Here is a 23,788-nt window from a genome sequence, read left to right on the forward strand (position 1 = left end):
GAAAAAAAAAAAGGCAAAAAGTTGTGGGGTGGCCTCTACTGAAGGTGTTCCAAGCAAACACAAAGCCAGATTCCAAAGTTCTGTATTTTTCAAAATAAAGATCACACGTTGTTTAGAGACAATCTACACAAGAGTTACAAAAAATAGTCGCCCAGGCATAAGCATACACAGGTTTGTTAATTATACACATATGGTTACAAGTGTGCTTGCAAAAAAGTTCATTGGAAATATACACAAGGCTCTGTAAATGTACACCGTGTAGTGTTACAAGTCTATATTCAAACGAGGAAAATTGACAGTATGTTACATTCACTTACAAGTAGACAAAATGCAAAATACAGTTCATCTTCTGTACAAAAAGGGAAGGTGATTCACACTTTACAAGGTGGAAAGGGACTCTGATTGTAAGGAAAACGAGGGGAGTCTGTACTTTTGCACTTTTTGTTTCTTACTGTCACAAAATAAGCAAAACATTACTTTTTAAGAGTCAAAAAAACACTATTTTGAACTGAATCATTTTCTGTATAACATTTAGAAAGGATCGCTACTCTTCAACTAGGTGACAAATAAAACCAAGCATTTATTTTTTTTTCTTTTTAAACATTAACTAGGCTGTATAAAGAGAACATTTCCTTCAAAAGAAAAAATTTACTTCTGGTTGAAATTACAATTTACAATATACAACACTATATGCTACGACCATAAAAGGTGTGAATATACACTGAAATGCACAGGTTTTGCTAATTCTTTTTTTTTTTTTCTTACCAAAAAACGGGTTTATGTCGATTCAAACTTCTCCACATTTACATTACAGAGGTTTACAAATGTACAATTGTACAGTCAGAAGTATGTTCCACTACTAGGGTACATTATAGATACAGATCAGACATCAAAACAAGAAAATACTACAAATTTTTATATATGTAAAGTCTACACCAAGTATACACTATATATTTATAGAAGCAAGACCAAAGCTGAGTTGGATTTTTTTTTTTCCTCATGCTAAATAATCAAATTGTGTCTCTCAATGTTAACAGAACAAACCGAGTAGGCAGTAAACAGGTACACCCGCCCCCCACCCCCTCGCGCTTTAAAAACTTTCTGGGTGTGCACGTTTTCTTCCCCAAAAAAACGCCAGCTAAGCTACCTCCTTTAGCATGTTCTACTCAAAAAAAAAAAAAATTAAAAAAAGCAATTAAAAAGTTTCAAAAACTTAATTTTTTTTTTGAACTGAAGCTTTAGCAAGTTGAATTTTTTATTTATTTATAAACAGCGTTAAATGCAGCTATTGTGCCATTTAACTAAAATTCAAACTTCTTGCTGACTTTTGACTAAAAGGAGAAAAAAACCCAGGTATTTGCAAAAAAGTTGCCTGCAAGGCAGATGAATTAAAAACGGGTTTTTTTGTTTGTTTTCTTCAAACCAACCACCCTGAAAGTTTCCACATTTGGAATATAGATACAACAGTGAACAAAAATGTGGCCTTCCATGTACATTTGATACCTATGTACAAGTATTCTATACACCAGTAAAACAGCAGGGCAATTAGTTAATTAAAAAAAATAATTAGTACATGTTATGCATAATAAAATTAAAGAAATTTACAAAGGCTTTTTCTTTTTCTCTTTTTTTAGCAACCATAAAACACGTTCTAACTGTATACTGGAATATTGTCGGTTGCTGGTTGTAGATGCCGGATGGCCACTGAGCTCTCCTCCCCCAGGCCGCCGCCTCAAATGATGCCATTTGGGGGTCCACAAATGGGCCCGAGGTCCACCCCGTTCTTCATGTAGTACTTCTCCAGCTTGGCCAAAATGTGTTTGCCATAGGTGTATTTACGCAGGGTCGCGATGTGAGGCCGGATCTAGGGGACAAAAGAAGAGCGAGTGAAGCTTAGGAACCCGAATGACGCCCACGTCAATCCGGAGCCAGCTCCGGGTACCGCACGGTCAGAAGTGCCCCCCACCAGCAGAGGGACAGAAGACCACAAAAATGCCTGAAATATTAAAGCGTCAATTGCTGTAATCACCTCAAGTCCTGCGAATCAAGTTAACGTTCTGTAACTCACTGGTGTTATTTTTAGGAAGAACTGCTGGTCAAGCAGGTGGCATCATCTTGAGCCTTATTACTGGAATCCAGTTGGATCTGAGCGTCTGGATGAATTGTCTTTCTTCCAAGAAAGACACAACCCCTGGGTGCTCGAGCTTCCCAAGGGTGCCCTGACACCCTGCCCCCAGCCCAGGGGCACACAGCCCAAGGCAGGAAAGGTGTCCAAAGGGTCTAGCAGCGCTGAGCAGCTTTTGCTGGACACGAGCAGGGGCTTCTGCCCCCTTCCAGGCTACAGCCTGAACTTCAGAAAACTGCTAAAAGCCTGGAAGTTGCTGGTATGAATTTCAGCAGTCTGTTTGAAAGGGCTACTGGGAGAGGTATACAGTGTGTTCCCAGGCTGAACAGTTTAATTTGTGAACTGGACAATTAAAATACTTATTTTAAGCAGAGGAGGGGTCTGTGGAAGCAGACTTCACCTGCTCACACTACTTTGCAGTAAAAGTCACTTTCAGTGCCACTGAAACGACTGTAGCCAGCGCAAAACCACCTTCACAGTCGGAGCACCCGAACAAGGAAAGCGGTTTTTGTTGTAGTAACATGGTTTTGCTGCTGAAGCTCTCCCAGACAGTTTCAGAGAACGAACAGAAGAGCAATTCATTTTCATGACTAGCTGAGAACTACTCCGCCCCACCAGCACGTTCCTTCACTAACACAGTTACGATGGACTTTGTACCCTGCAGTCAGGGTGAGAAAACAGCCAGACCGCGGTGTGCAGCACCGCCTGTTCCACAGGCAGGTACAGCACCATCACTGCCCTAGCCAGGGCTGCTGTAAGCCTCCCATGGGAAACCCACCCCACACTCAGCCTAGTTCATCAGCTCAGCCTCTAACCCATCTTGCAATAACCATAAATTGGTGCGTTGGCCCTCCCCACATCCCATTTCCAAGAAGGTCTGACTGCTGCTCTGAGGCTGAGGAGAAGGAAAGCTCCCCAGGTCCAACAGTTCGTTCTTTGTTGGTCTTCATTTCTAAGACTACCCCTCTCCCCCGCCCACCACTGACAGAACTGTTAAAATTACTTTTCAATGTTTTTTTTTTTAAATGCAAGCGCCATCTTTAACAATGACACAAACTGCTTGTTTGTACTACCAGCAATTGTTGCAATCCAAAAGCAGCAGTTGATACGCTCCATTTTCCCAAGCTTTCATTCAACTTGGTAACGCAGCTGAAATCTTCATATTCAGCCGGTCCTATTTAGCTGTCATCCCAGTTCTATTTTTGACAATCACACTGATAACCTAATTAGCATTTTATTCAAAAGACTTTTCTTGACAGGAAAAAGAACATGTCAGTAAAGATAATTCATGTATTTGTTTTTTTTAATATATATCTATATATAGATTAGCAAAGCCACAGGTCATTCTGCTACAGTTAAACTGCATATATCCCTTGCCATACATATTTATTTAATTATCTTTATAATTTCTTTTGAACTAATACAGATTTGGGTTTAAAAGAACTACTCTGAGTGATTCCTAAACCTAAGAATTAACCTCCCTGAAGATTATTTCAGTTGCATATGTGTTGTTTATATACTGATCAACTGCCTCATGTAGGTAAAAAGCTCCCTTACACAGATAATACCTGCCTCTTTTTACAGAAAAATCACTCGGTCCATTTTACTCAAGGATTCTTAAATACACTTGATTTCACTGGGATTTGAATACCTGACACTCCTCACAGTTCCTCTTAAAAATAAGTAAGTACAGGGCTTTCCAAGCCGGTTAGTCAGCATTTTATTCCTAATGAGAGGTCTAGCTGTAACTGCTATTTTTCACAAAGTAACAGACCATAAAACATGTGACCAAAGAAAATACTCCAGTTTTGCTATACATTTAGAAGCATTTTTCTCCCCATTCGTTACAATTATAAAGGCCTGCAAATGTGACCTTTAAAAGCAGGAAAATGAAGACATCACCTGCTTTTCAGAGCTTCCTGCCCTTGGGGCAGCAGGGACATAGCCTTCGGGGGTCTGACTAGCAGCAATACGTATTTGATTCCAAAATGTCTTCATTTTTGACAAATATCAAGTCCTGAAACTGTTCTGCATTCAAACACTAATGCTAAACTGGGGAAGCCTCTCATCAAAACTGTATTCAAAACTGAGAAACAGAGAATGTGGTTAATGGCTCCAGGCTTGGCCACTGCAGCAAGACGCCCCGTTAGCCGTGCTCCCAGCCAACCCGACCGTCCTGATCAGGGCTGTGAAGCAGGGATGCGAAGTGACAAGGCAGCACTGCCAGCCCTCAGCAATGCGACCAGCAGGTCCATGCTGGGGCTTCAGGCCTTGTCGAGGTCTGGCTCGGCTCCATTGAGCGCATAAAACTGCTCTCATCAGCGAACGCAGTTCTCAGTGAGGGCAAGTGTGTCGTCATCGCCAGACCTTCGGAGGGTCCCTCGCAAGGCACCAGCCCCATGGTGCTGCTGCAGTCAGTCTTGGCAGTTTTTAGCAGCATTTGCTACGCCATGAGTGCAGAACTAGGTTACTAGGTCAGAAGAGATTGCTAGAAGCAACCAGCTAGTTTTAAGTCCAAATGGCATCTCGTTAGTTCACATTTACGTATTTCAGCTACTACTGAAATATGCAACTTTGAAATCCCTCAGTCATTGGGAAATTCTAATGGCAAAAGCAATCATCCCAGCTTTATTTTCCCTCCGCAACCAGTGACAAGCCTTACATCCTTATCAATCGACGGCAGCTGCTTACCTTGTGCATGACAATCTTCCGCTGAGCAGGTTCTGCCACATCGATCATCTTCTGTACCACATAGTTGGCGTACTGATCTTTCATCATGGTGTATAAGGCACTGTGAGGGCCATCATTCATAGTGCACACCTCATCGATCAACATGGCACGCTCCGTACGGGAGGCGTGAGTAACGCATTTCTCCACCACATTGCTGTAACAATAGAAGAAAGACAACCTGTGAGCACACAACATCTCTGCTGGGCTCTTCATTCAACCCCAAGGAGATCTCTCATGCTTCTAGCAAGGGCAGACCATTTGGGAGAGACATATGTGCTGGTACAGAAGTTCAGCAACGTGAAACAGAAGAGCAGTCCAAGGAACTTGGGATCTGAGCGGGAATTTGGGTTCGGGTTCTATTTCACCCAAAGTTTGCGCAACTCTGCAATGATGCTGTATTTGAGATCAGCATCTTTTTCATAGTGTGCCCATTAGAGAAGCAGATGAGTTGCTTGTTTGGTTTTCTCAGTACTGGACCTCAACAGGAACAGAGGGCCAAGGTTAAAACAACAGGAAAATGCTTATTCAGGAACGAAAGATCTTAGCACAGGCAAAGAACTTCCAAAATTCCTGAATGTATTAGATGACTACTCTCTGCTCTCCAGAGAGCCAAGTTAAATAGGATATATGAAAGGGGACAGAGAGTTTTGCTAGTCTTATCTTCTGCATCCCTGACTGAATCATAAAATCACCAAGTGGTTTGCCACAACTAGTGCTCAGCTCAGGGGACATCCTACACTAATTAACGCTCCATCTGGAAAGAAGTTTAGAAAAAAAAAAAAAAAAAAAAGGAGCAAGGCAAGTCAGGGAGGAAGAATCTGAAATAACAACATTAAGACCACTCTTCTAATTCTTGTTAATGTTACACTTCCCTTGTGTCCGTAAGTATTAAAGCACTATTTTAATAATCACAAAAAGGTGAGAATATTAAGCCTTTGAAGAGCTCAGCCTTCAAGTTCAAATGGCTAGAAACACACACAAAAGGAGTTTACAAATGTGGGCAGTATTACTTTGTCTTGACATCCACTAAGATACTGGGATTTTACTTCTACCCATGTGTAGCACTGTAGCATCTGGACTAACAACCTCGGACTGCTGCAGCTTCCCTAAGAGGATATAATTATGCACATGTCTCAAAAAGAACTGCAAGACTTAGCATATAAAAAGCACAGATTCTTCTGTGAAAAGTGGGATGAAAAAGAATTGTTGCTACGTTGATTTCCCAAACTCCCTTGTGGCTTGACACAGCATCCCACAGGCAGTGAAATGCTCTTATTGGCATGCTATTATACAAGGGATAGTGACCACTTGAAAAAACACAAAACCAAAAAAACCCCACCACAGACAATAACTCTTGGTCAAGTTCAGGAACTTGAATTAGAGCTACCCTTCCACATCTTCATCCTCCTTTATTACAAGTAAAACTTACCTTGCCAGTCACTCATCCCAGTTTACAAGCAGTTAGAAATAGCACTCTGTTGTTAAGCAAAAATTTATTTTCACCTCCTTTCACCTACCTACACCCCACCCCTAACTCTTCTGCAACTCTAGCAGGTGTCCATGCTCCCACGGGGCGTGGAGACTTCAAGGAACAAATTCATACCTAGCAAATTTATGTTGACTCAACACGAGCACGTTGCCTCTAATTTCTGCTACAATCTTGCTCTTATCCTCAGGCCGACCATGTTCTAGTACATGCTGGATAACATAGTTCCCATACTGATCCTGTTTGAGAGACAGCAGAAGTGTGTGACAAAATGTGGACAGGACAGGAACCATTAATATCAAACTAGTTCCCAATGTGCATTAAGACTTAAAACTTGAACTAAACACTAATTAAAATATCTACTATACAAATCGTGAAAATACCTTCTACTTCTACAAAAATGTAAATTCTAGAGTTTTCCCAGGAAGTAAAATACTACATCTTTGTACCAGTTATAAAACTCAAACAATTTCCTCAAACATGAAATGTCAATACTCTGCTTATTTCAAGTTTCTTTGCTTTCTCCAGGTTCAAACGTACCAAACCACATGTCCTGGAGGGCTGCGCCATGGTTCTAGCTACAGGTGACTGCCCATGTTCATATTCTGAATGTGTGTCTATTTGGGTAACAAGATACATATTTATCCCATTCACAATACCAGAGGCATAACCCAATGCCTCACCTCCATGCCCAACCCCTTCCCACTTTCCATGTGCTAAATACATGAGCATGCAGGATGGGGTTCATTTGCTGTTCCATCCATCATGCCTCAACACCAGAATCCTAGAAATAGAAGTTCTCAGAAAGACTGCAAGGAAGAGGAAAGGCAGCCAGGAAGGGGGCGTGCATAAAATCAATACATTTTAAGAACCCCAATTACTTGGCATTTCCTTTTCCTAGAAGTAATCAGCTTTTCACATCAGCTCCCTTAAGATCTTACTTGCGTTGTAACTTCTGGAGTGAAGCATTAAAACACACATTCACTCAATACTTAAGATACTCTCAAAAAGGAAAGTAACTACAACTTTGATACCTGCTGGATATTTGCACATCGCCAAAACAATTAGTGGTGATGCACTTCTTGTCCTCCCATTCCTCCTGAGGAACAGAGCCCCTGCGTTCAGATGATGCCAGCAGCACTACAGCTGCAGTCCCAAACAGGCTGCCTGGGGCTTTCCTAATACAAAGCAGTAACCAAGAAACATCTCACAGCATCTACATTTTCCCTCCCCACACTGACCTGAACAAGCTGCTCGGTGTGTTGGTGAAGTTCCTCCAAGATGGGAAGGGTCTGCTCAGGAAGACAGTGCTCGAGGATCCTCTGGATCACGCGACAGCCATATGGATGTGTAGACAACGCAAAAACCTGCGTTCAACAAAGACAGGCAAGCACAGGCAGCAACACATCTGTTAGTCTTTGTCAATCCTAGAAACCTTTTGGAATTAAATGAACACATGGTGGTTCTTCTCAGTCATGGTAGGTAACGCCAGCCTGCAGCACGGCAGCTCCAGACAGCATAAACTGAAACTAGAAACATCTGTTCCCCACTGCCACAGGACTAACTGGGCAATCGCAAGCACATCACATCCCTACCTGTGCTTCAGCTGCCCCATTCATGAAACAGGAACACAGGTTATAAAGCCTCTTGATTAATAAAAAGAACACTGGGACAGCCAAGCATTATTAGAAGCTGTGTTAAAACACTGTTTCAGAAGAATAAATCCAGCATATTGTTTGCCAGCTGTGTATTTTAAGCTATGTAAGAAATGGTATGAACCAGAAAGGTTAAAAAATGCTCAGCCAAGGATTTTCCTCAACTATTTGGATTTGTTTAAAAGCCGTAACTGCGCTTAGGAGAAGTGACAACAAAGAACCTTCCTTCTCATTTTGAATGGATTACCAAATCTGATGGTAAGAACATGACACATTTTATTATTGCTACACAGCTCTCTGTCTAAAGCACAAAGCCCTGTTTGGTCGCTTAAAATTAACAAAAGTAGCAAATCCAAGTACTGAAGTTAAATTGACAGTCTACAAATTTTTAATAACTATTGAGTAAACTGTGCAGGAAAGCAGGACTTGAAGTGCAGTTAACTGCAGAAAAACGGTCTTGAGGTGATAAGTTTAATCTTTCTTACGAAAGTTCAGATGAAACTGGGACGGCTGGTCAAAGAAATATCAGTGCTGTCCACCAAGTTCCCAAAGGTATTTCTGCCTCACCTAACTCCCTAGTGGAAGGTCCAAAGCTAAATTCTAACCAGCAAATCTGCTGAGCAAGCTTCCAGCTAGAATCCTGCTTGTTTTGACATAGCCAAGCAAGTCCCCACTTTCACAGCTGTTCCAGGAGCAGCCAAACTAATAAAGCCTGGTTCCTGCTATAAAAACCCCGGGCTATCCTCACATCCCTGTGGCAAAACCCTCAGTACTTCAAAGTCCCCCCTCCAAAGCCAATTAAGTTGAAGCGGGAAACGCCCAAACCAGCACTTTTGTAATGGAAGACAAGCTGACTACAGGCAGAATAAAGCCAGTTACACAATTAATATCCAGGACATCAATTCAGTAAAGGATACCAAGAAAAAAACTGGGAGAATGAAGCACAAGTAACTGACCTTTTCTAGATGAAACACATGTTCTTCCCCTGGTCCAAGACCCTTGGGAATCACAGAATGGCAAGGGTTGGAAGGGACCTCGGGACATCACCCAGTCCAACCCCCCTGCTCAAGCAGGCTCACCCAGAGCAGGGGGCACAGGACAGTGTCCAGGCAGGGGTTGAACATCTCCAGAGAAGGAGACTCCACAGCCCCCCTGGGCAGCCTGTTCCAGGGCTCAGTCACCCTCAAAGTAAAGTTCTTCCTCATATTCAACTGAAACCTCTTATGTTTCAGTTTGTGCCCACTGCCCCTTGTCCTGTCGCTGAACACCTCTGAGAAGAGTCTGGCTCCGTCCTCATGAAGTCCACTCTTGAGATATTTGTATGTATGGAAACAGCAGTCCCCTAAGCCATCCTCACAGAGGATCGTAATGGAAGTTCACTATACCCATCAGAAAACTCTGCTTGCCACCTTTACTAAGAAGATGGATTAATGAGAGACTTGTTTTCCCCTCCATCAGTCAAAAAATACTTGATATTCCAGGAAAACAGTTGTCTGTGAAGATGCTTTACTGTGATATACCTGCACAAAAATGGTAACAGAGACACGAACAGAGAGTTTCTAAGCTCCCTAATGCTTTCAACTGATGCTTGCTAAAATTTAAAATTCAAAATATTTGAACAAGTTACAGCCACTATATCACGTTATTCAAAGCAACATAAAAGAATACAAAGAATGAGAGTCAGTATCTTGGTTAAGAACTTACCTGCCCCTTAAACGCATCAATGATAAACTGCAGGGACTGAGGCTGCACACACTCAATACACTTCTGCACCACATGATTACCGTTCTGGTCTTTCACACACTTCAGGACATGGCCATCCAACTCCCGTACCATCTCATTCTATTAGGAGGAGAAAAAGACAAACAGAAAGCACCACCAGGATTCACGGCTGATAAATGCAAAACTTTTCACTGCTAAACGTGGTGAAGAATATGAAAGGTATGAAGGATGCACCGATGAATTTCAGACTGGAAGTGTTCCAGTGGCCAAGTGCCGAGATGAAGCCCGTTGTGCTACAGAAACCACCGAGAAAAATACTATTACAATATGAAGCACTCATTTCATCAAACACGAGTGTCCTCTCACAAGTTACATATCCAAATTTAAGAAATGTTACTGATACACAACTTTACTGTGCATCCCCCATTCCCTCCTCTGCTCCCCCAAAAGAAACCTGAAATGCCTGAACTTCATAAACTTTTCAGGTATCAGCTTCATGGGTCACTAGAATGGGGTCAGCACCAGGATAAGAACTTGCTAGTATTTTACACAGGTAAGGTAATATTGTATGGTAATTAAGGAAACCAAGAAGTAAGGTTGAGATACGACTAAAGTAACACACATGCAGGCTGAAAGATTGACAAACAGAATGACAGGTTTTGGGAATTTCATGACACTACAAAATTGGACAAGTTCAGTTTTGCAACTGATACAAAACCAGGCATTTCAGGAGTACAGTGTACTCAAAAATACCATTCTGGAAGGAAATAATTAGTAAATCCTTGGACCAGAAGTGCCAGAGTTTGGGCCACCATCCATCACCCTGCTGAGAAGTGTGTCAGCAGCTTAGCCTAGGCTTGACCTAAAGGGAATGTGCATTCCTAAAGCCCAATTCAGTTTTTTAATTTAATACACTACACTGAGATTCTTATATCACGATTCCTAACACCTTTATTAGCTAGCTTGCCTAGCATATTTTTCATTTTAATTCATTGTTCATAAAACCCTAGAGGAATTCCTTTATTAATGAGCTCTGAGTGGGACTGGCTATCATCCACATCTCTCCAACGCCAGGCCTGGCTCAACAGGAACTAGGAGGTCCTCGTACATCTCTCTGCAGGAAAGCAGAATATTGACCCACATATCAAAGCCGTGATATCTTATTGAATGCTAAAGGCAAAACTCTGGCACTGCTTCCTTTAAGGCATTTAGAAGTATCTCCTAATTCACTATCGTTCTCAGTTTTCCCTGCATATGTAATCTGATTTCAGGGAATTAACAGAGAACCAACACCATAACCAGTTAAGCGGAACAAGGAGATAACAATGAGACCCAAGAACAGTGTCACAAACTTATCATGCACATAAAACATAACAAACATGCCATAAACCAAACCAAAAGAACACCAGCCACAAGAGGAACAGAAGGTCGCAGTTCAGGTCACCAAACGGCAAGGAACGTTAAACATCAAGAAGAAAGTTAAAATTGAAACTTACAATTACCTGCTGGTCTGGGGGAATAAACTCGAGGGCCTTCTGGATCACCCTACAGCCGTACATCTGCAGGGCCAGGGACAGAACATGCCCACGGATACGTTCTGCCAAGGCTAACTTCTGTTCCAGGCTGCCAAACTGGAAGAGGAAAACCAATCACTACAAGCACAAAACCTTCACATGGCCGAGCGGCACAGCAGCCATCCCACGCTGTCACGCTGAAGCGTTAAAACAAGAAACACTGTGCCTACTGAAAAGAAAGAAAATACCAACGACACCTCAATGGATGCGAGCAGGCACAAGCCAGACGTCTGCTCTGTGTCTGTCAGACATGCCTGACTCATGCGAAACAAACTCCAGAGTCAAAGGTGCCGGAACCACCAGGGTGACACACGCCAGTTCACTAACCCTTGACAGGGTTGCTATAAAATTACTGGATAAAAGAACCACCAAAGGCTTGGTGGAGAAAGAACGGACCAGTTTCAAGAAGGAGAGATGGGCACCTGTCCAACTTCCTGGTATGAAAACACAACACTTTCTTCCAGTGGAAGCTGTTCACTGGAAAAGTTTCTTTTGTTCCTAAATTTGTGAGTTCTGACAGCTCAACACAGCATCCTCAAAAAAATCTTGCTAGACCTACATCTCCTGGATATGTTGCTATTTATTCCTACACCTTTGGCAAAGGAAAGCATTACTTTTCAGATGAATCTTTATGAGTCCCACACCTCAGACACCCCAACAGGAATGATGCAGCAGCCTGTGGGGAGGAGATGACACCAGTGTTGACAGTTATCCATCACTTTAGCCCAATAGCAGGGTTTCTACGAGCTCATCCAATACCTCAGCACAGCAGGCATCTGACTAAGACTTGCAGGGGAATGCAGACTTACTTCAAAGAACTTCTGGATGACATAATTTCCAAATACATCGACCATCAACTGATAAGCTGCCTGGAGGATCTCGTTGAACACAAGCTGACGTTCTGCTGGGGTAGCACGCTCCAGTTTCAGCTGAATAAACCTGAAAAATAGGGCTGGTGTGATGCCACTGGCATATATGCCCGCGACACATTTGTTAATACAAACCCATTCAAAAGCTTCATACACTGAACTCTTGCAAAACACAAATCTTTTAAACACAGTTGCCCTATCCAGCTATCTGAAACCTCAGGTGGTCGTCATTGTCAGTACCCCAAAAATCTCCTCATTCCAAGCGAAGCAGAGCTCAACAGAAAAATACAGCAAGGTTTCACATCCAGGCGGCTCTTTAAAATGAGTTAAGCTGTGCCAGCAGGACTAGCAAGCAAATTACAAAGCAGGCAAGCTCCTCGTTAGAGAGTGGACTCTTGCGATCAGCATTTGTACCCAAACAATCTTTTAAAAAGAAGGGTCAGACTGTTACGCTACTTGGCTTTTCACACCTCCTTTTCCCTGTTCTGCCTCTTTGCTTCAGGATGCGCTGCAAATTGCAAATGACGCTAACTCAAAGAGCAGCTGTCCCAAAAGCTTCCCATAGCGCAAGGTTTTTAATCCCACCTGGATCCATGCTGATCTTGGGAGAACTCCATGATGTGACCAGCAATCTCCCTCAGCTGTAAATTAGGGTACCGGTTATTGCGAAAGTCTTCAAGCAGCCTGCTTCGGCCAGAGGGCATAACATCAGACATCCCATAGCGCCCAGGAGCAGCAGAGATGTAACGGCCACTCCCATTTGTGAGCCCTCCTGCGAGTCATAAAAACAAGGGTATTTCTATTTCACAAGATGAAATAAAGTGGCCGAGGGATTAATTTACAACCTGTGCACACCATTTTACTTGCAATTAGTCCTTTTCCACCAAGATGGGTTTCTGACATGGGTTCAACTAGGAAGTATTCTCAACTAAGCTAAGTGAACTGCCCCCAAAATAATTTCGATGGGGACGTGTTCAAGTGTAGTTGCTTAGCGTGGCACCGTTGCATTGTTAGGATCAGCTACAGATTCAAAGAACAGACTGTAACAACTTCTGTTCCCCACTCTGTGTCGAAACTGTCTAAAACAGACAAGTTGTCAATTCCGCCACTTGCTAACTTGCTGTTTCTAATTACCTTATCCTCCATCCTCCGTTTTTTTTCCACCTATCCTGCTGCCGTGCAAAGGATTGATTTAAAAGAAGCATACTGAGGGTGGGGACAGAATTAAGACAAAATTAGGTAAGAAAAAGGCAGCAAGAAGCAAGTACAAAACTTATGGATATAAAAAACCAATCACTATTAAATACAGGTAAATAACAAACTAAACACTTAAAAAAGTCCTCAGCTTTCACAAATGCCCTAACATTTTCATCCACGTTAATACAGCTGCTGAGTTACCCGGTATGGGCGATAGGTAACACTTCATCATACAGTTAGCAAACTGCAAGCATTGATAGGAACCAACTTAAACCTTTCTTGCAGGGCTCGGGATCCCTCTGCTGGTCAAAACCGCAAGATGCCTCAAGCAAGTACAGTTTTTCCTGGGTGGGACAAAGTCCTCCCAAGAAAAATGTTCTTATCACATGGGAACCTGCCACCTGAAAGGCCATCGGGAGGCAGGGAGGGCAAACCACCTGGGGGAAAAAAAAAGCTACAAGAAGTCTTTGCAAAGGAGGGAAGATCTTCAAGGCAAGCATCAGTAGTGCTGTCTGCAAAGAGAACAGACCTTCTGGCAGCTCTGCATGACAGTGTCTGAAAAAAATATGAAATAAAATTAAAAAAAAAAAAAAAAAAAAAAAAGCTGAGTGAATTGCACTCCTCTGCCATCAATGCCTGAAGGAAGCTCCTGTGCAGGAAACACTACACATGAATTAAGTATCTGATAACAGCCTAATTAAGTTCCCCTGTCTCTGAGCTGGGCAAACGTGTTCTGCTTCTCCAGAGCTGGTGCCAAACCTCGAGGCGAGGAGAAGGAGGGTTGAGAGCTCCTCGTTCACATCTCTTTCTTATGCTACCTTGCCAATGGTGTGGCCATCATCTTCTCTGTCTACCTGACTTCATAATTGAGCAGGAACTCAGAAAAGTGACCAAGTGATACTCCTTACTGCTGGAAGAATCAGGATATTCAAAGGAACAGTAAATCACCTCTCAGGTAAAGGAACCCCAACAGCAACAAGCTAAGCAATGGCGTACTGATGCCATTTTCCATGGCATTCGAAGAGCTCAGAATTACCACTTGTTTTTTGAAAGCCTGGAGCAAGTAAGAGTCATAGCATTAATGCGCTGAAGTGGAAAACTAGTTCCTGATCGTCTGCAAATGGCACTTACACGGTTATCGCCTATGCCTTATCTCTTAGTTAAGAGGGAAAGCACAGTTTGTACAGACAAACTCTTCTCTGTCAGAGCTTTTCTGAGAAAAACCTTCTGATGTTTTTGGAGACTGAAAATAAAGGATGAATGACTCTAGTTTTCTACCCAACTCTCTCTTCTGATGGAGATGCTGACTGCAGGTCTCCCCACAATGTTCAACATCATAACGTCAATTAAGAGACCACGTGGGGGACAGGTTTCCTAAACCAAGTGAGGATTTTTAAACCCACCTGTCAAACCACCAAAGGCCAGAAGCCTTTGAGCGCCTCAAGCTCCTTTCTGCCAATCTGTGGCTGGGAATACAGTGACTTTGCCAGATCCCGGACTTCAGTGGGACCTTACCAGTAACTACAATGAAACAGCTCCTTGCTCAAGAGCAGTACACTGAGGCTGGGAGCTCCCAAAGCTCTTAGGGACACTAGGGTAGAATAAAGGGGCAAAAACCCCAAAGAAGGGACAGGACTCCTGTAAGATCTTGGCGCTGATCGTTTCTCCTGCGTCCTCAGCCACAACAAACCTCAAAAGGGGTTCTGCAAACCGCATAGAGACATCCTATCATGCTAACACCACGCTGCTCGCGCAAAGCACTCAGCACCCACGTACAGCAGTAAACCGGTGCTGTAGGCACTACACAGAGGTTGTATAGAAGGGACAGCTGTCGTGTGGTTCTGTCTCTGAACATATCGACCGTATTTTCTTAAAAGTGTCTGGGATGTGTCAGGAAAAATCTGTATCTGGGGAGGACAAAGTGCACAGACTCTATCCAGGGGACTCCAAGGCTGATGCGTTACTCAGACTCACGCCACAGCCGTAACAACTGAGCATTTCCTATTTTGAAATGGTAAGTCATGTTCTCAGTGCTTGCTGGGACACTTGAGACAGACGTTAACCTGAAAGAATTACTGATTTCAGGGAAAGAAAAGGACAATGAAAGGATGAGTCAAAAAGAAAACACAGGGGAAAAAATGCGAAGGCTGCTGTCTGAAAACAAAGCACTTCTTAAGCAAGCTTCCAGGGGACTTTTGTAAGGCCCTCAAATTGCTCTGCAAGGCAGGAGTTCCTGGTATGAGAAATGCCAGAACAACAGGAAAAAAAGGAAGATGAAAAGATGTCTCTGTGAGAAAGCAGGGGGAGAAGATGTCCCTGCTGCTCTCCCTGCTGGAGGGCTCGGTGCAGAGGCGCCAGGCAGTGCCTGCCCAGCCAAGGGGACCCCAGCCTGCCTCCCCAGGGCTGGGCAGGGGCCAGCAGCCTCCACAACACCCCCTGTGTCACTGCCCCAACCTGTCACCTTGTGCAGTCCAGTGTCAGGGTGTGCCACCAGCCACCACAGGAGACGCAGCCCCACAGCCCTCCCAGTCGGTCACAGCTCCCTGGTTATCAACTCCCCAGCCCGTTTTCCCAAAGACCCCCCACTAAATTAAATTCCGACATGCGTGTATCAGCTTCCTCACACCGATCCCGCCTTTTAAATTACAGGCTGACTACAGTACCGGGCAGCTCTCTCCCAAGAAGCTCCTGCAAGAAAATAATAAAATTCAAATAATTACTTCTCCGCTGCATATCCTGATCCCCATTCCAAACTGGGAAAACCCAGCGTTGGACACATTCAGCCCCAGGCTGCAGCGTGGCAAGCGTTTCTACTGGGACCATGCCAGCTAGACACACAAGGGCCGACAAAGACTGTTTGTGGGTCTACATGAACTAATGTGAAGCATAACTTGGCCAAAATTAAATTTTACAACGTAAAGAAAATGTATTTAGTAGTTTATAATTCTCTAATTTTTATCAATGCTGGGGAGGAAGAGGGCCCCTGCTGCAATACATATTTGTTTACAGTGGCTTTATCCTAGCTATGCACAGCTGGATATGTTGCATACACCGTTGAGTTTAAAGGATGTATTTAGCTCAGCCTTCCTCCTCCAGTGGTTCTTCTCGTAAGAACTGGCTGCATGGTTATTTCAGGTACTCATGATTGCCCAGACATTTCACAAGGTCACTTTACAGCACCAGAAAAAAACCCTAGCTTGATAAATACACACCATTTTTCATAGCTATGAGCTTTCAGAAAGCCAGAAGAGCCAGAGCTGAATCTTTACACACACCACCAACCCAACAAACGATCCACTCGTGCATCCATGAGATGTGACGAAGTCAAACCCACAGCTTACACCGCATTTAACCGTAGATTTGCTGACTGCAAGTCAGATTTAGTGCCAACTTCTTATGTCGTTGCGTAACCCTGCTATCAAAGTTACTTGAAGTCACCCCCCCAGGTTGTCTCCCCCCACGTAACACAGTGGTAGGATGTGGTTCTAAACACGACTGCTCTAATTTCCCTTTTTGCAAACACCACATTTGGGTGTTCCCATCTGTCATTTCATTTTTTAAATATTTAGAAATACTCCTTGTCCTTTTTATCATAAACTACTTCTGATATCACTCCCAAATTGAAAACGGGTCAGCCTCAAGCTTCTTAGAAGGAAAAACAATGCCTGTGCCGTTTTTATAGCATTAAAGCCTATTTTATAGCTAAAGGAAACTACAGCTACATTTAACACTGTCTTCCCTTAAAGGTGAAAGAGAAACTTAAAAAAATAAAATGATCTTTTACAGATTTCAAGGTGAAAACCACACAAATGCAGAGCTATTCTATATGAGATTTTTCTTGCAGCAGCATTACCAAGCACTAAGTCAGCAACGGAGGAAACCTGGCGACAAGGAGAGGAATACTTTGTCAAGCTGGGAAGACCCAAGCGAACTACTCTGGGGCACAACCCCCTTCTGTGAACGGTAACTATGCTTTTGTTCCAGAGTTTGTTCTTGAGCAGATGAACCTTTCCCTGATCCAGTTTTTAAGATTCATTCTTTTGTTCAGCTGCAGGGGCAACAGGCTTTTTCTAGTGCCAGATTTGGAATCTGGTTAGTCTTCAGCATTAATTTATTGTAGCTATTTAACTGTCAGCTTAAGGACTGTACAGCTGCATAAATAAAGCTAAACCCCCTTCCAATTCTATTAAAGCTCTGAACAAGGAAAGATGGTAAATCTAAACCTGATCTTGAAAAATCATATTTATTACTATTCCATGCATCAAATTTATCACACATGTATGCAATGAACATGATAAATATAGTATTTGATAAGTGTGTATACGCATGGAAAATTCTTCTGATAACCAGAAGTTTTGTAAATCCAGACAGATACGCAATGTAACTAAAACCAAGTGATTTTTTTTTTTTTGAGCAAGTACTAAATTATCTGGCGCAGATGCAACAAATAACCCACCTTGTTTATGAGGCCTGGAAATGAACACTTCAGGAAGTTCAGATGAGCATTGCTTTATTATTTAAGATTTGCTTTATTTATTTTAAAGATTTGCTTTATTATATTGTAAGAGCTCTGGGCCAACTAGAAGCTCTTCCAGAAGATGCAGCTTGCATAAAGTAATGTATCTCACCAAAATTAAGAAAGCCTCTCCCATGCAACTTATGTGCTTTTGATAAGGCTACATTGATGGGACATTTTCAAAAGCAAACTCACAAAATCCTCAGCTAAAAGCTAAGTACTGCTCCAGATAACGTTGCATATTTTGGTTAAAAGAAGAAACTGTATTCTAAGCTCATTAATTTATTATTTAAAACTTAATGGGTATTTTAAAACATTTGACAAGTTTAAGGATCAGCCCTACAGATCTATTTTATTTAAGGATAACAAACAATTGGTGCTGTTACTGATATCTGCGCAAGAAAAAAAGGTTTGTTCTTCCAACACTTGGAAATGTTATCCATAACTTAGAGATGAGGAAACAAGGAGGTAATATGGAAACCTTCCTGGTTAACAGCTGAACTACTGCAAGAGAGCAACACGTAGCAGGGGTGCTGTAACTCCTGCTTCAGTGTTTCACCTACTCCTTCTGCAAAAGCAGGGACCCTGCCACAGGAATAAGAGCAGGAACTAGGCAGCGGGTATCTCTCCCACCCAGCAGCGGGACATTCGCACCTCTGCCCCAAGGGAGAGCAGAGCAGTAACCTCCAGTGCTGGGACGGTTGCATTGTGGCTCTTACCCAGGTTTAAACTTGAAGATGATCCATGTGAAGATAAGGAAGGTGGTGGAGTCTGAGAGTGGCCAGGTCCTTGGCTGGGCAGAGGCATTCCCACAGGTCCAGGAGAGGAGGAAAACCCAAGGCCATTATAAAAACTGTGTCCTATAGGTGTCAAACTGCTGGATGTCCTCTTGTACAGGTCACTGCTCCCTGTAAGGGAGTCTCGGCGGGAGCCACTGCCCGTGTTGGAGTTAGCAACTGAAAAGAGGAAGAGTAAAAATGCATGATGTCAACAAGCTGCCCGAGACAAGTGGGTAGCTGGAGAGCCAGTACAACGGCTCCTATTAACAACTTCATTGCACCAGGCTGTTGCTTTCCTAAGGGTGTTGCATGTGCCCAAATGAAAGGCATTAAAACCACATTGTTAATGATCAAGCAGAAATCCTTGATTTAAAAAAAAAAATAAAAAAATTAGCCTGAATCCTGGCTTTGCATTTATAGTTTTGTAGGTTTGATTCCGATGGAACACAAAGAAATACAGCTCCAAAAATCAACAAGCAGAAAGATCAAGAAGATAAAAATCTACCTGAAGGAAGTGGCAGAATGAAACTACAGCAACCATGTTGGCTTTTGGACACAAAAACCTAACACTTTGCTTCTGAGCCTTCAGAAGGAGGTTTGTATACTTCAAAGCTCTTTTCCCATAAGCCTATAACTTAGTTTAACAGAAGATATTAGATCGCCCTACAAGCACTGCCTTGTATTTATTCTCTGGCCATTAGAGCTAAAACAAATCCAACATGAGATTTTCTCTCTTCATGTTTACTTAAGAGCATGTACAGCTTCATGTACATTTACTTGAAATCCTTGTGCTCACCTTTCATTATATTAGAAAACAGCTCCTGTTTGCACCAAGCTTTATTGAGATGGAAATCAGAATTCAATTTAACACATAAACCAAACTATTTTTTGAAGAGTTGTCTTGACAGTCAAATACAAGCTCTTTAAATGCACTGTCAATGTGAGGGGGGGGAAAAAAAAAAATCAATTTTGCATTAAAAATCTTGTTTAATAAATAGTGAAATTGTTAACTGTTATGAACTAATCATTTTTCATGACTGCACACAAGTTCTAGAAGCAACATCCTCATGTTTTGATTGAGGGAAAACAAGTTTGTGCATCTTGGCATTGAGTAAACTAGTAATTGAATTCAATTAGTTAAACAAACTGAAGTGAAAGAAGCAAATGCTGTGTTTTTCCCTGAATCCAAGATGGTTCAAACTCTCAGGCTGGATTTAAGAAAAATATTTAGAGTAACTTTTATTTAAAACTGTGATTTGATGCAGTGACAGTATGTTCCTCGGTCTTTTCTGATGGAGCAGGCTCAAAAGGCATGTTTTAACTTGCCCTTCACACTGATGAAAGCAGGAAAGTTCAGGACGTAATTACTACCTCTGAGACTGAGCAGTAATTAAAACAATTGTTCTACTTCAAAAAAACAAACCTAAGGAAAAAAAAACCCAACCCACAGACTTCTTTCTGGTTAGGTTTTATTCTGAAAAAAATCTTTGTCTCTAACTGCTTAACAAAGAAATCAAAACAAACCATGCATGTAATACTTCTTGCAACCACATTAAGTGACTTTCTTTAGTGTATGATAGAAACACTTCTCAGAATAAAGCATGGAAACCACCTCAGATCAGCTCTTCTAAAAATCACGAGAAGTTACTTAGCCATTATTCTGAGGTAAGAGTTAGAGTTCACACATGGATGGATACCACTTTGAAGCCAATCCCTGTTAGTCCAGTATCTCCACCAAGCATGTGCAGGTAAAGGCAAGGAAATGCAAAGCTGTTTAAAAACTCAATCTGTAGCAAACGGGGATGACCGACAATGTGTATACAAAAACAAGTTCATTACTTTGTTACTTCTAATACATCATCTACTAAAAGAATTTTCACCAGAAAGCGCTGCAAATTTTGAAAGCCAAACTAGTCCCTGAAGGACAATTTCCATTTGACCCCAGACAGATGAAGAGGAGGGCTCAGCAGCTCGGTGCACCAGTGCCAGCTCCAGCAGCTCACCAGCCCACCAGCTGCATTTGGAGCCATCTGCTTCTCTCCTTTTTTCCCCATGAAGTTCTTACCTGCTGTCCCAAATCCTCCCAGCGCAGACCCCAGCGTGGCACCGAGAGAGCTGCTGCTTCCAAATCCCAGGGAATTATTGGCAGGCTGGGCAGAGCCCTGAGAAAAGAGCGAGCTGCTCTGGGAATTGCTGCTGAGAGAGTTGTTGCCATAAAACGAGCTGGATGCCAGGTTGTTGGTGGGCTGCTGCTGGGGCTGGGGTTGGGGCTGCTGAGTTCCTAGAGGGCGAAATGGTCCGTTTGTCGTTCCTGCCAGGCCACCCGCTGCACCGTTGGCCGAAGCTGCAGCCGCTGCAACCGCTAGAGAGAAAGTAATTGGAAACATAGACTGAAAAATCCATTTTCGTAGCAGTTTTGGAAGTTAAAATTTAGCAGGTCCCTTTTATTTACTATAGATTTTTTCTTCTTTCCCCTCAAGATGAAAATCTCCCTTTCTCAAACTCTGCATAAAGTCTCCTTACGTTCTATCTGAGCTGCACAAGTCTTGAAGAGCGCCACTGAATACCAGCGCCAAGTTATTATTACTGCTGTTTACATTATTAGAGCTACATAGATCAAACACACAAAAATGTTCCCTTTCTCCCAAGATCTAAGATTCAAATCAATACAGCCACACACTCAACTACATCCAATTAAGAAACACAAGTTTTGAAATAAGCAAAATTGTCCTTTAGCACATGAAATGCAATCCCGCGGTGCTAAGAACATCAAAACCAAGTGTTTTTCTTTCTCAGCCAGTTCCAAAGTAAAAGAAAAAGCAAAATAAACAAGAACTACAAGGAAACAATTAAAAGGCCCGTTTCATAATCTGTTACTAACACTGGCCAAGACTGCTTACACACATAAATTCTGGCTGAAAAATTCTTTTTAAAGCCTTGAACTCCCAAAGAACCCTAATAACACCCCCCAAAAATCATGGCAAAGGCCAGGCATTTACGCAAGGTGATCATCTAGGAGTTCTACACTGGCAAAAACCTTTTATTACATGGGAAACTAGATGCCAGCAGACAAATTTAAGTAATCGTCATGAAACTGTGCAAAATCACAGCATTTATGTGACGTTACCTCTCTGAGGCTGTTCTGGAGGCTCAGACCACAGTGCGCACAGAGGACGTTCTCAACAATCCCCGCAATGGATCTCAGTGAGGGCAAGTGCATCATCCTTGCCAGCAGAGCCCAGAGGATTTCAGGTCCGCCCTCCACCAGGGACGGAGCAGATTTTCAGTTGAAGGGACTGGGACTCACCTGCTTGCGCTGCGGAGGAGCTGATGATGACCGGAGCGGGGGCTACCAGACGGACAGGGGCCCCCAGGCCGTTCCTGGCCCCTGCATTCACCACGAGAGCACCTGTTTGGTCGTAGTAAGCAGCAGGAGCCAGCACTGGGTAACCTGAAGAGGCAAATTACAGGGGCACGGATAAGGTAACAAGCAGCGCAACACACGGCAGATCAGTCGTCTTCAGATGAGTATGGTGCAATAGGATTTTTAAAGGAAAATCTGAACGGCAAAAGAAAAAGCAACAACAGCTCTGCTTCTCCTCAATAAAAACAAACCAACCAACCAACCACCACCCTCACCCTCCCCAAAAAACCCTCCCCCCCAACCCCTCCCCCTATATTAACAGTCTATGACTTTACACTAGTAAGGCTTTCAGGTAGAGAAGCCTGGGTTTTTTTTTTTCTTCTAACTTACTATACTAGCCCTCTGTGTTAATTCAGTCATATGGGTAAAAAAAGGTCTTGAAATATAAAAGCACTGTTCCTTTTCTTTTTTTAGTATGATGCGTGCAGGGACTTTTCATATATGTGAACACACCGCACTTCCAACTCTCCCACCATATGATGAAGCTGTTCAGTGTGCACACATATGCGAACAAGACATGGAACGTACACATTTTCAAAGGTATGTATCATAAAGCATTCTTTAGTACATATAAATAAATCCTCTTAAATCAAATACGCTGGTGCTACACAAAGCGACACATTTTCAGTAGTATATAGCTATTGAGGTACCTTGCTATCTAATTCTACAGTTAAATAAAACTTTCAGGAAAAAAGTGAAGTGACCCCATGGTGGGGTCACAAGGAGAATGTTCTCCATGAATATTTGCTTTGCAAATATAACCCCCCCCAAAACCCAATAATGGAAATCTGCAGATCACTTGGAAACATGCATGTTACAGTTCACTCTGTAACTTAATACAGCAACATGCTTCTTAAGCTATAAAAAACCCCTGTGTAACAACCATGTGACACTTCCCGTGAGGGGACCTGAGGCCAAAATAATCCTGTTCTCTTACATTTGACCAGCAGGACATACTTCCACATTATTAAAAAAAATACTTACGTTTGCCCTTTGCCATTACAATAATATTCTGTATAACTGAATGTCAAAAGCATTTGTACCACACAGCCTCAGGGATCAGAGGTAAAATTCATACAGTAGCCCTTCTCTTGCAGAATTATTAATGACAATAAACCCCTGCTCCCCTTTATCCATTTTCTTTTCTTGTTTTTAAGCCACTAGTATTTGCCTGGAAGAAATTATGAAGGGGAAGTCCTTATGCTGTTAAAGTCAAGCACCTGGCAGGGACGGAGAGACAAGGCTAATGAATGGGACTAAGATATCCCTGGGGTTTTAAAATAAAGATCACATAAGCTAACATGAGCCACAGAAAAATCTGAAAGCAACTTCCAATAGGAGCCATCATTTTTTTTTGAGTACGCAACCAACCAGTGCAATGTACAGCAATAGAGCTGGTAACATTTGTTTTCATCTGTGACACGGGGACCTAAACCCTGATTAAACTTAAATGCTGCATAGGTAGGTTCACATTTAACAGCCTCTCAAAAACACCTTCTATACCCATGGATTAAAACCGAAAAACAATAAAACCAAAATACTGCTGAACACTAGGCAAACGTGACGCCATGCAGAGACACAAGATATAATTTTCTTAGATCTCCCTGGGCACTGGAGAAGTTGCAGCTCCCTTGGAGCCCCTACCTGGCATCCCCGCTGCCAGCCCTTGTCCAAAAGCAAGGGCAGAATTGACGGCTGCAGCAGCCACCAG

The 23,788-nt window shown here is 42.6% G+C and overlaps 1 protein-coding gene and 1 non-coding gene across 13 annotated transcripts in view; both read right to left on the reverse strand.

Moving 5' to 3' along the window:
• Positions 1–88: 88 nt before the first annotated feature.
• PUM1 (pumilio RNA binding family member 1) overlaps positions 89–23,788 on the reverse strand; it is a 74,796-nt gene continuing 51,096 nt past the window's right edge. For 9 of the 12 annotated variants that reach the window (XM_035901279.1, XM_035901280.1, XM_035901281.1 and 6 more), the window contains 12 exons: positions 23,722–23,785; positions 21,961–22,104; positions 20,719–21,015; positions 18,594–18,830; positions 12,747–12,933; positions 12,102–12,231; positions 11,215–11,349; positions 9,701–9,838; positions 7,583–7,708; positions 6,459–6,580; positions 4,817–5,009; positions 89–1,864 (listed from right to left, as the gene is read on the reverse strand). In XM_035901279.1, coding sequence (XP_035757172.1) covers positions 1,733–1,864; positions 4,817–5,009; positions 6,459–6,580; positions 7,583–7,708; positions 9,701–9,838; positions 11,215–11,349; positions 12,102–12,231; positions 12,747–12,933; positions 18,594–18,830; positions 20,719–21,015; positions 21,961–22,104; positions 23,722–23,785 — 1,905 coding nt within the window. In that variant the 3' untranslated portion in view covers positions 89–1,732. The remainder of the gene's footprint in view (positions 1,865–4,816; positions 5,010–6,458; positions 6,581–7,582; positions 7,709–9,700; positions 9,839–11,214; positions 11,350–12,101; positions 12,232–12,746; positions 12,934–18,593; positions 18,831–20,718; positions 21,016–21,960; positions 22,105–23,721; positions 23,786–23,788) is intronic. The other 3 variants (XM_035901285.1, XM_035901276.1, XM_035901284.1) reach the window with 1 other exon arrangement.
• Positions 4,406–4,491, reverse strand: LOC118453004. Its single transcript, XR_004842899.1, has one exon. It is a non-coding gene; the product is annotated as a small nucleolar RNA SNORD103/SNORD85 (small nucleolar RNA).

Source organism: Egretta garzetta, unplaced genomic scaffold, assembly GCF_000687185.1.
Source record: "Egretta garzetta isolate BGI_Z169 unplaced genomic scaffold, ASM68718v1 scaffold368, whole genome shotgun sequence".
NCBI lineage: Eukaryota > Metazoa > Chordata > Aves > Pelecaniformes > Ardeidae > Egretta > Egretta garzetta.